The sequence below is a fragment of the Eublepharis macularius genome, chromosome 6 (genome assembly GCF_028583425.1).
Source record: "Eublepharis macularius isolate TG4126 chromosome 6, MPM_Emac_v1.0, whole genome shotgun sequence".
Lineage (NCBI taxonomy): Eukaryota > Metazoa > Chordata > Lepidosauria > Squamata > Eublepharidae > Eublepharis > Eublepharis macularius.
Genome location: NC_072795.1, coordinates 111,229,148 through 111,241,797, shown reverse-complemented (window position 1 = coordinate 111,241,797; position 12,650 = coordinate 111,229,148). Strand labels below are relative to the sequence as shown.

The following is a 12,650-nucleotide window of genomic DNA, read 5'->3' as shown; positions in this document are numbered from 1 at the left end:
TTGAAACACGGCACTGCATTCCTCTAACCACCTTTCTATACCATTACAAATTTCAAAAGAGGGACACAAAGAAGGACATCCATCGAAGAATAACACTCAATTTAATTTTTTAACATGGTTGCAAATAATGATAATTAAATTCTAGAAAAAGAACTGTATGCAGTGAAGGGAAGAGAAATCTCATAAAAACAGATCACAATCATTCAACGTCGAAAGTCAGTAAACATGAATGTGGACAGAGCCTCTCGCACGACTTTCCCCTCCTCTAAGTGGCCTCTGTCCGGTTCCAAATCTGCATCCTCTTCCTGTGGAACCAATACCGGATTGGGATCACCCAGGCAACTAACAGAATTGTGTCCACGCTCCTCACAGATGTTATGCAGGATGGCGCAGGCCGTCACCACCGCCACCACGTTCTCCTCTCTGCAATTGAGGCGGCTGGCCAAACACCTCCATCTTGATTTTAAACGGCCAAAACATCTCTCCACCACATTCCTAGAGCGGGAAAGTGATCTGTCGAAATGTCTGTGGGCATCTGTTTCTCCGTGGTTTCCATATGGCTTCATGAGCCAACGTCGAAGAGGATAAGCTCCATCAGAAATAATTAGAGGGGGGACAGTGACATCTCCCAACTGAAGACTGGGATTTCCAGGAATGAATGTTCCTGCATCCATGGCGGCACAAATTGCTGAGTTCCTGAACACAAAGGCGTCGTGATTCTTTCCGCTCCACCCGATTTCGACGTCTATGAATCGCCCGCGATGGTCCACAGTCCCTTGAAGGAGTATTGATGAAAATTTCTTTCTGTTTCCATACTGCTCCGGGCTTCCGCCAGGAGCACATATTGGAATATGTGTCCCGTCTATTGCTCCAATGCAATGTGGGAAACCCAGTGCTGCAAATCCGTCCATAACCTGTACAAAAGATAAAATGAATGCCATGATCAAAAGAAGCCAGGACTTTGCCTTGGAAACAGGGAATAGATCTGAGATGCAGTTGATTATAACGAGGTAATGGTATATCGATGTAAATCACAGCATAAATTTTTTTAAAAATTGAGGGATCACTCACCGTTCCCACTTCGCCACCCAAGCATATGGTCTTCGATAGAAGCTCTGTCTCCAATGCATAGCAGACCTCTAAAACCGCGGAACACACGGTGGCAAGGCCGATGCCGAACTGGTCTTTTGCCTGCCTGTAACAGCTGCCTGTGGCAAGGCACCAGATTGCCACCGCAACCCTTTTTTCAACTGGCACTGGTTTTCGGAAGGACGTAGTTTGACGCTCCAGACGGGGTCTGAGGATGCGGACAATGTTCTCAAAGGTGTCACGCGTCATCCGAAAGCACTCCAACCAGTCCTGATCTTCCCAGCAGCAGAGCACAATTCTGTCCCACCAATCTTGGCTTTTTTCTGTGACCCATCGTTTTCTTGGCACATACTCCTTGGCCAAGCAGAACCACCTTTCCATCATTTTTTTTCTCCTTTGAATTGCAAGCCTCCGACTTAGCCTCCTCCTGCGTGCAATTGAATCCTGGAGTCGAATGTAGTGCTTTCTTCTTTGCATAATCCACCGCAGGTATGCCAACTGAAGCTGGAAATTAGTTTGGATCAGGCTGAAAACAAGTTTTGCCACCGCAATGAACACTGCTACATGGGATGCCATGGCCAGACATCCACAGTCACCAGGACCACCGCAAACAAGAGCACTTGCTAGTTCAACACCCACTCCGCCGACCATTTCAAATTTGCCCGCCTCAATTTGGAACCAATAGAATGCAGTGGTCAGTGGATGCCAAGAAACCAAACAATCATGTGATACGGGGTGTGAGCGATAACAACCAATTACAATGATGTTTTGGTATATCGCTATTGAAAGTAATGTTTTTTTAAAAAAAGGGGAGGGTTCTTTCGCTGCGCGTCACAGATCACGCTACTAGGAAAGGAAATGGCGCTTTTTCAGAGGCGGGTGTGAACATCGTGTGATGAGAGGGGATCGGATTAAAAGGACTAATCAGAACGGAAAGTGAGAATTGCGGAATAAAGTGGGGCGGGATGGAAGCGGAAAAATAAGGCAGTGTGAAAATGGCCAAGGAGAATATAGATCAGTGGCCTAGACACCGATCCCTAAAAAAATACAAGTGGATTTACAATCCACATCCTGTAGCTCTCTCTCCTTTCAGCTTGAGGTGATTAGATTAGCTCCAGACTACCATTCACAAAGGGTGTCAGGGACATGAATAAGTCCAGCCCAGTCTTCCTACTCTTAGCCATTATTTAGGAGAAAATCATTGTTAATCCCTACCCTTCCCAATCGACAACATACTCTTTTGAACCCCTTACAGAGAATTCCCTTCCAAAACTGATTGGAGTTCAGTTGGAGGATCAAAGTCTCAATAATAGCCATCTGGTCCCAGAGGACAAAAAACGCAAAGTAAGAGCCAAACTACAAGTGACGTCTTACACAGGTTGGACACTAGTCGGCTTCCCTCAAGTTTTGATGGGAAATGTAGGCATCCTGGTCTTGCAGCTGTAATGGAGAGCCAAGCTGTAAAACCAGGGCGCCTACATTTCCCATCAAAACTTGAGGGAAGCCGACTAGTGTACAACCTGTGTAAGATGTCACTTGTAGTTTGGCTCTAAGTGAGGGTTGTACTTCAGATAGGGACAGGCCTGTATTGCTATCACATATCTCCCTAAGAGCAGACAGTAAACTGCCTTCCAGCAGAAACTAGCTACAAAATAAGGAGGCAGTTCCAACAAATAAGCAGTTGTGGACCCACAGGAAAGTACTAGAAAGATGTGGTGAATTTAGTTTGGTGGCTATCTCTGTCGAGGATCAACCTAATGCCATGATGGCGTTGTGACTCCATGGAGGGAGGCTGCCACTAGCAACGCTGCGGCTTCTTGGATTAGTCTTCAGAAGATGAAAGTGAAGCGAGTTCAGTGCAATAACAAAAACCGGAATGCAGTTGCAACCAGCTGCAACTAATAGTTCACACCAGAGCCCCCCAATCTTGTCAAGCCTGTGGTACATTTTGAGAATGAGGAGCAGGTACCAAAATGGCTGCCTTGGAGTGCTGGGACCAATGACAAAATGGTGGGAGGTTGCAAGCCAAGGATCTTCTTATGATGGAGGGAGCTGTTCCTGAACGAATGCATCACAAAAGTGGTGCTCCTAAAGCATGTCTTGCACCAACAAGCTGGCAGAATGCCCGGACTGGCTCTTTGCTTTGTAGAAGAGACAATTTGTCAAAGAAGCACACGGGCTCCAAGAAGCCCACTGAGAAGCATCATGGCACTCCTTGGGCCACACATTTTTTAAAAAAATGGCTGCACCCAAACTAAGTTACATTGATCAAAACACGTATCTTCCATTCTTATGTCCTTATTGAAGACTTTTAAAATATGACGATGCAACATAAATGTTGATATCCTTGTTTAGTGCTCTGAACCAGTGCTAGGCAAGTGGTTGCATCAATTGCTTTAACTAGGAAATGATACTATTCCATATCCCATGGGTCAAGAGATATCAATAATGCAGTTGGTAATAAATGATGATGGACACAATCCACTAGGGACTTTTTCTGCATAATCCTCATTATAAACTAAAGGAGTTGGGCAAGTTTGCAAGCCTCATGAGCTTCCGCCATAATGTCGCCAACTTGAGTAACTGCAATGGGGTCATCATGATGATTCAGTGGGAGAGCATTTGTTTTGCACCCAGAAAATCCCAGGTTCAAGCCCCAGCATCTCCAGTTAAAAAGGATCTTAAGGAGCAGGTGCTGGAGAGGAAGTTTGATCTCCTGAGAAAGCCACTACTGGTCAGAGCAGGCAGTACTGAGTTTGATGGACCACTGAGCTGACTTGGTGTAAGGCAGCCTCATACGCGGTTTTTGTTGGCAACTTTAACATATGTATAATGTAGAGCCGCAAGTGAAACTTGGCTTGGCATGGAGAATCAGCAATGAGAAAAGCTTTTCTTGTCGATTTCTGCCTATTATGCTGCTGTTAAAAGGCAGAAACGTCCCTTCTAGGGGGGGGGGGGGAAATGACAGTTCAGTTTGGACTTGTTTCATTTGTTTTTTTTTTTACTAACTGTACGTTGCCTAGCTTGTACCATCCTAGTGGTACAATGAGAGGTCTTCCTCACTGGCTCACTCACCTTTTGAGAGCCAAATATTCTACTCAAGGTCATTAGTGTGCTTGCCTGAAAGATTCTGTAATGCTTTCTTTAAAAGCAGTTCTGTAACATTTTTATTTTTTAAAAAATGCATTATTTACAGTCTGCCCTTTTCACTGAGACTCAAGGATGATTGCAGAGTGTAAGTCAATATGATCAATGGCTGGAACATCCAATAAACAATACAATAGGGTAGGGACTGCAGAAATTTGAAAACAAGCAGAAATCTGATACAGAGCTGAAACAATGCAGAATACGAAACATATTAAACAATGCAGAAACTACCCAGTAGGATGTACTTGCAGCAACAGATAGCACACAGTAGTATAATCTACAGTCCCTATCCCTTTACCAAAGCCTTTCTCTGAAACCATTTCCTTGCAGCACAGCCCTATCGCCTGTGTAAGAAAGCCCTCCTGAATAATTCAGTTTTGCATAGTTTGCAGAAAGCCAGGAGAGTGTGAATTTTCCTGACCTCTTCAAGCAAGGTGGGGGGGGGGGGCACTGCAGAGAATGCAGTCTGGAAATTGTTTTTGTAAGGCAGACCACCAGTCTTAGGCTTCGTGCTCACTATGCCTGCATCCAGGCTGTTCCACTTCTGACTAGCCTACTTTTCTCCCTGGTGCTCAGTTCCCTATAGAATAGCATTCAGTCACATGAGCCCCCTCTAAGCAGAATACAAGTTGAGAAACAGGTTTACCACCGCAGTGAGAAATAGAGGGGAACATACTTTATTCCCATAGAAAGCTGCCTTCTCTTGCTGATCTCCATGCTTTGTTCATATCATAGGTGTCTGTAAAGCGGGACAGAAATGGAACACCATTTTCAGCTTTTCTGTTAGTAGACAAGGAGAGGAGTTGCAGGTGGCTGAGTTAAGACTCCATCTCTCCAGGCCTGAGAGAAAATTTCCCTCCCTCAGTGGTCCAGTTTGGGTAGGCTTATTTCACCAGCAGGAAGAAACTTGCCAAAGTGGTCACAACAGCTCACACACTGTCCATTTGGGCTCCTTTACGGTGCCCCCGTCGTTCCCTTCATGGTGGCTAGCCTTGGAAGTCTTGCAGCAACTCTCCGAGTGGTTCGCCAATAGCAGCTCAAAAGAATAATTTCAGTATGATCAAATAAGGTGGAAGCACAATCTCAAGAGAGTGGCCACGTGCTGTAGGTCTGCCAGCAAACAAAGCATTCTTGGTGCTGTTCTCCAGGTTTTCCAAAGGAGAGAGAGAAGTTAGCAGCTCAGCCTTGTTTCAAAGAGTGAAAACTTGAAATACTTTATCTACAAGGCTTCCAAAGACCCCCTCTGGAGCACAAAGAGACGCAGGCGTCACAATAAGCCCCTCAACTCATCTTTCCTGAACTCAGAAGAATGGGAATCCAAATACCTGTGCCAAAAAGTGGACTTCCATGTAGATTTTGATCAGATAGGCTGGGGGGCTCTTGGATTGTATACCCCAAGCAGTACAATGCCTTCCACTGTGAGGGGAAGTGTCCTGTCCTGCTGGATGAGGGATTTCAACCCACAAACAATGCCTACCTACAGGTAAGAGTGTCAAAATTAGCCTCTGTCAACAGCAAAATAAAATAAACTGAATTCTCCTCTGCAACATTGCTATAGATGGAAGGAAAAATAAATACCTTAATACCTGCTATTTTCCCAAAAAGCTTAGAGTGGCATAAATATAGCTCCCAGCTGGTCTCCCATCCAGGCATTGTGACAGGGCTAGACCTGGGCCATTTTCAGATGGCTTACCTGAAGCCGCTCCATGCCGCAATGTTGTGGATCATGCCGGGGAAAACACGAAATATCGCGTTTTCTCGCGTGAGTTTTGCACAATGTCGTGCAAAACTTGCATGAGAAAACGCGATATTTCGCGTTTTCCCCGGCACGATCCACAACATTGCGGCATGGAGCGGCTTCAGGTAAGCCATCTGGAAACGGCCCTGCTTCATGTGCTTCGAATGAGGCCTGCACAAGTTGTGCAACCCAAGAAGATCAACTTTATGCTTTTAAAGAGCCCAAACAACTGTGTTGCTATCTGCCACAGTCAGTGCAGATAAAAATGTACAGGGAAATCAGCATCGCAAATGATTTGCTTCTCTCAATAGATTGTCATGGAATATTCCATTGGAGAATGAGTGTTTTAAAAGAAGGATGAATGGTAAAGAGGTTCCCAGACCATCAGGGATCCTAGTTCAGAAACAGCGTTGTAAACCATGCCCTGCCCCTTGCCACCTCTTCCTCCTCTGTCTCCATTGTTCTGTCTCCCTTACTGAAGCCCAGCTTGCTCCACAGGCATCATTGCTTCCTTGCCTCTTCTCAGCAGCAGGAATATATATTCACACCTCGAAAGGACAGGGCTGATGTGATAGAAGAGGCATTTGCTGGAAGACTCAGCTCTCATCCATCTGATATTCGGGGGCAAACGTTCAACTTCTGTATCTGAACACTAGACACAATTGATGCTTTTTATTGAAGCAACTTCAGTAGATGAATGGCTGCAGGTGAGGCTACCAGGAACTTCTACAGGACACCAGACAAAGAGTCTTGCTAGGAGCCCACACCATCCAGACCCAATCCAAAAACCTTATGAAAATCAATCACATGACTCGCTCAGTTCTGAGAGATCCCCGTTGTGACTAGGGCCCACGATGGGAATTTTGTCCCTCTTGCCCGCCCCCCCCCCCCTGCAGCCCGGTCTGGAGCAAAATGTCCCAACAGACTCAACATTTTGAGCTGGATCCTATCATTGGGTAAGCAGAAGTTGTTTGCAGTGACAAATCTTTTTGACCTTCTTTCACCAGCTGCCTGTGAGTGCCAAAAAGGCAATCCTTTGGGGAAATTCTCGTGAGTAAAAAGCCAAGCAATACAGGAAACTGCAGTAAGGAGGAATAAGTGGATGGAATTGCTCCTCAGCCTTCTCGTGCTGGTAGAGCCTGGCATCAGCAGAACAGAAGCCCAGGATTCACTCCCGTTGCAGCTATGGAGGGACAGGTGCTAGTGAATGGTCAGAAAACACTTGGTGCTGCAGTATTACTAAAGGCAAGAAGGTTACAGATCTGATTGGCAGTCTGTGTAAGAACAGGATATGTATTACAATAAATATTAAAATATATGTATTGTGGCACGAGTTCAACTATTCAGTTCCTCCAATAGAATGGCAGTTCCATTTGTAGAAAAGGGGTGGGCAATTCCTGCCAATTCCATCCCTCCACTGGAGAACCCTACAGTTCATACTATGTTGTTCATGAGAGTACGATGACCCCCCCCCCTCCGACAAAATTTTAGGGGACCCTGTGGGCTGTGGCAAGAGGAGGAAGCCGGTAAGGTCTCACTTTGTGAAGTCTAAGGATGGTTGGATACATGCCGTTGTTGTTACTACCGGTAACAAAATATTGAGGAGAGTGAAAGAGAGGTGAAGGGAAAACTTAAAATACAGGTAATTTAATGCATCTTTGTTTTGGTGAAGGTTTGACTGGAATATGGATTACCTTCTTCCTAAAACAGGATGCTGCTCAGGTTTACGGGAAAATGCAGAAGAAAACATATGCTGCAGATTATTTGTATTGTTTCCCCAGCTGGTAGAAAAACAGTCCCTCGCTAGACTACAGAACGGGCTCTTACATTATTCAGCATGATCAGTTCTTACACAAAAGCAGAAGACAATGTCAGCCTGTCCAACAAGCACTTTATACAGATTAACAAAATGGCAAGAGTAGAAGGTCTCTGCATGTCGGAAACGTTACACAACTCTGTATGAATTCACCCGGCATCCCCTCTGCATTTCAAATAGATAACCTCATTTTTTTCACATTCCTACTGATAGTTCTTATTTCTGCAAGGAGAAACATGACACACACGCTTGCTTATTTAAGATGGACCCTGTTTATCCATCTGCATGCATCCGAGGAAACAGGCTGCTGCCTACATAAACATGCCAAGTAAACTAGGGCATCTGCAAAGAGACAACGCTACAGCAGCTTTGTAATCTCTCTGTTGTTGTTGTTGTTGTTCGCATAAGCAAATAATGCAGGAAAGAATTCAATAGAAACCCCTAACTGCTTGAAACAGCTTATTGGTCCAGCGATTTTGAAGGAAAGGCTTCTTGCTGAAAATTGGCAGCAGCTGAAAAAGATGCCGCAGCATGAGCTTAGAGTTTGGGCAGGTGAGAATGTTTGCAAAGGATGTATCTGTGGAATGATAATCTAACACAGGAAGCATTTGGACAATGCAGGGGGCTGGGCAAGCACAAGAAGCTTCTGTTCCAAGGTGTATCCGGAACTCTAGAAAGGTGATTTGCTACAAATGTCAGAGATTATGGCCCCAGGAGGCTCCTTTCTAAAGAGGCAGAACGCTCACTCCGCTGTGCAAAGGCAAGTGGATGCCACTTGCATGCAAACAGCTTTGTAAAGGCTCTTTGGCACATTATTGTTTAGGATTATATAAACAGAAGCTTTTCTTTAGAAAAACCAAATTCCCATTCGCTTTCTCCCAGTAGCACAGTTAGACCCACCACTCAGCAACTACTGGTTACCGCGGGTGTTATACCACTCTTTATGCACACTGTTTATGGGCAAGATGCAGAAAATATGTGGTGAGCATAGCTCTGTCTGTCCGCTTCCCCCAGATTCCTCTTTCTTGGTCTGCTGCTATCACACAAAGGAACAGCTGAGACTCATGAGCAGGGCTAAATAGGTCTGCACACACTGCGCAATGTATGTGAAGCAGCTTGAAGACTGAATCAGGGTATTTTGACCATGTATGCAGAACTCGGAGGATACGTCAAAGCTGTACGGGGCCAGAACAGACAAAAACAGCCCGTGTTGAAAAGGCCAATATTACGACACTATTTCTATGCATAGGCTGAATATAGCTGAAGACCACAAATGTAACTTACCTATATGACCTCATTTAGCATACACAATTGTTTAAATAGGTTGATCAGCTACCCCCCCCCTCAAAGTACTATTTTTCCTTGAGTTGTATCTTTCATTATGCAATGCTCGCATAATGAAAGGACTGAGAAACCCTGACTTAGAGATGAGTCAGCTTCTGTAAAATATATTTCTTTCTACATTTCTTTTCCAGAGTTTTCTAAAATATTTTTACCCAGAACAAGTTCCTGCCTCCTCCTGCATACCAGTAAAACTGAGACCACTTCGCCTGCTCTATTAAGAAGGAAGGCTGAGTATTGGTCACCACGAGGAGATGACCGTAGAAGAATGTGGCTGCCACTGAGGAAGCTGTAGTTTAGCAAAGGCTTCTATTTCCCCCACCCGCTCAACAAAGCAAAATGAACTTTTGCAGACAAGATAGGCCATTTGACAAGACAGCGCTTGTGCTTTTGATTTATCGTTAGCTGTTGTTAAAGTAACATGATGCCTCTAACGTGGAAAACAGCCCGTTCTTGCATGCAAAGTTATGGATGAGCAAAAGTGTTTCATCTATAACTGCAACCAGTTCTCATTACTGAAGGCAACAATGAGAGTTTGGTGTAACCAGATTCTAAGGCTGGCTTCTTAAAATCAATAGACTTGAAGTGGGCTACACACAGACCTAGTATTTTGCATTGTAAGCTAACTTTCTCCCTACCCCAGTGTTCCTGAATGTCATAGATCCAGAGGAGTTAGCCGTGTTAGTCTGTAATCGCAAAATAGTAAAGAGTCCAGTAGCACCTTTAAGACTAACCAACTTTATTGTAGCATAAGCTTTCAAGAACCACAGTTCTCTTCTGTGATGCATCTGACGAAGAGAACTGTGGTCCTCGAAAGCTTATGCTACAATAAAGTTGGTTAGTCTTAAAGGTGCTACTGGACTCTTTACTAGTTTCTGAACGTGTATTCTTTCATAATCATGTCTACCATGTTCTAAAACAAATACTGTTAAAAACCAATTAGGCCCACTTCTTGTGGACGAATATGGCTATAAACACCTTGATCTTAGATACATGGAAGTACTGACAGTATCCGGTGTTTTCTTAAGTGGCTTAGTGGAGTCTCTCCTTGGTTCTCTTCACTATACTCACGTATAAACCTTTCGAGCCCTAGCTAAAACAACCTTTCTAATGGCTATGACCTTAGCTAGGAGGAGGAGTGAATCCTTTCATTTAGATGTTAGCAGATAAGATGGTTCTCTGTTGGAGCCTCTCCATTTGGCCAAAGGTTGTCTCTGCTTTTCACTTAAATCAGGACATTGTCTTACTGGTACTTTCCCCCTACTCCTACGACTGGCACAGAGAGACTTTGGCATGCACAAAGGCTCATTCCACTTTATCAGCCTTCAACTTGAGCATCCCTCTAGTGGAATTGTGTAAGGTGGCCACCTGGTCTATGATGTCCATCAAGCATTATACCTTTGATGTCTGGATGCTGGTGGATAGAAGTTTGATAAACCTCTGAGGAAGGGCTTGCATTGTGGCTGGGGAAAGAGCACTGTGGCTGGGCAAAGAGAGATTTTCCGTTTATATTGTCATGGTAGGCTGAAATGGCTGCTAGGCAGACTTTAATGGAGGAATTAGCCAAACCCTGATCCTTTGGCTGGACCAAATAGTGCAAAACAGATGGTAATGAGGCCTAGACTGGGTTCAAGTTGTTAGCTATCGCCCAAAGAGGAAATATTTTCCATTTGGCTAAGTATGATTTCCTGGTAGATGGTTTCCTAGCTTCCAGCAGGACCTTCTGGACTGGTGAGGAGAAATTCAGACTGGGGGATATGAACCAAGCTGTCAGTTTTAGAGTGCCCAGCTCATGGTGGAGAACTACATTGTCCTGTAGCAGGTGCGTTGTTGGGGGGAAATAGTAAATTCTGCCCTGCAGCATTTGAAATAGAGTGGCAAAGCAGGCTTGCCTTGGCCAGTAAGGCGTTATTACAATTGCTGAGGAGCCTTCCCTCATCATCTTGCTGACAATCAATGTCATCAGAGGAAGAGGGGGGAATGCATACAGGAGGATGCCCAACCAAGGGCTCTAGAAGGCGTCCCCGGGAGAGAGGCCTTCCCTTTTCTCGCTCATGAACAATATTGAGCACATCTTCTGTTGATATCTGTGGCAAACAGATCTATGGTAGGATACCCCCCACACTGCAAAAACAGGATGGAGGAAGCCCATGCAGATGAGCCATACGTAGTTCTGCCAGAACATTGTCCTTGCTCGCCATGTGTATGGCAAAGAGAGTGACTCGATGCTGGATAGCCTATTCCCACATCAGTGAGGATTCCCAGGAGAGCACTAGAGAAGTTGTGCCTCCCTGTGTGTTCAAGTAATGCATAGCAGTCATATTGTCTGTGCACATCTGAACATTCTTGCCTTCCACTAGGCAAACCAGAGCCTTCAGAGCATACCTTATTGCCCTGTGCGCAAGGAGGTTGATATGCAGAGACAATTCTTTAAGGTACCATGTTCCCTTTGCCTGAGTGATCCCAGAACAAACCCCTCATCCCACCAGAGAGGCATCTGTGTAGATCGAGATATGAACTAGGGAGGAGCCAAAGGGGGTCTCCATCAAGAGGTTGTGTGTGCTGTTCCACTACTTCAGGGACGTGTGGATATACTTTGGGATACAGAATCGCTTGTATGGGTTCTGCAGTGTGGGTGGAACACTCTGATGAACCAGTTCTGCAGGGGACGAAGCCTCAGCCTGGCAAACAGAACAGAGTCAGAGAGGCCATAAAACCTAACAGTCCTTGAATTTGTTTTGCACTTGGTGCCTGTATGAAAAGACCTTGTTCAGAGTGAGGAGAATTTCTCTGTCCTTTCCAGGGTGGGGAAGGCAAGGGCTAGGGAGGAGTCTAAGACTGCCCCCACAAATATCACCTTTTGCCAGGGAATCAGAGACGACTTCTCCACATTGACCCTCAGGCCCAGCTGGTGGAGGATGGTAAGAACTGGGGCAGGGATTCTCTGGAGTGGCTGAGAAGCCTATCGTCAAGATAGGGGGAAATGGTACTCTCTTTTCCCCTGCGGTGTCTTAATACTACTACCATGATTTTCATAAAGACGTGAGGGGCAGAGGAGAGGCCAAAAGGAAGAACTTTATACTGGTAGCTCTCGGAACCACACTGAAAGCAAAGGGACTTTCTGTATTGAACATTTATTGGAACATGAAAATAAGCATCTTTTAAATCGACAGTAAGGAACCAAACTTGGCTTTTTAACAGGGATAAAACATCTTTTAATGACAACATTTGAAACTTTTTGAAAATTATAAACTTGTTTAGGGAATGGAGGTCTAAAATGGGGCAAGAACCTCCTTTTTGTCCACAATAAAATATCAGGAAAACACAAATAGATGGAACTAGTTCTATGTCCTGTTTCTTCAGCAATGACTGCACCTCCTCTTAAGTAAGGCGGGAGGAGGTGGAGGGTTGGATAGAGGCAGAGTTGTCTTGAACTCTAGGCAGAAGCCTTGGTTGACTATGGACAACATCCAAGCCTCATGCATGATTGACTCCCAAGTCTTTCCCACAGAGTCAATT

At 44.9% G+C, this 12,650-nt stretch overlaps 2 protein-coding genes across 2 annotated transcripts; one reads left to right on the top strand and one right to left on the bottom strand.

Annotated features, from left to right (window-relative positions):
- Positions 1–203: 203 nt before the first annotated feature.
- Positions 204–1,338, bottom strand: LOC129332721 (putative nuclease HARBI1). The gene is made up of 2 exons (XM_054983947.1): positions 1,072–1,338; positions 204–914 (listed from the first exon to the last, which is right to left on the bottom strand). Exons 1-2 carry the CDS (start codon positions 1,336–1,338, stop codon positions 204–206), a joined length of 978 nt encoding a protein of 325 aa, XP_054839922.1.
- A 2,973-nt stretch (positions 1,339–4,311) lies between these two features.
- NODAL (nodal growth differentiation factor) lies at positions 4,312–9,415 on the top strand. Its single transcript, XM_054983946.1, is given in 6 exon segments — positions 4,312–4,324; positions 4,972–5,342; positions 5,344–5,437; positions 5,440–5,609; positions 5,612–5,719; positions 9,266–9,415. Coding segments are annotated over 6 exon segments (906 nt in total).
- Positions 9,416–12,650: the final 3,235 nt, after the last annotated feature.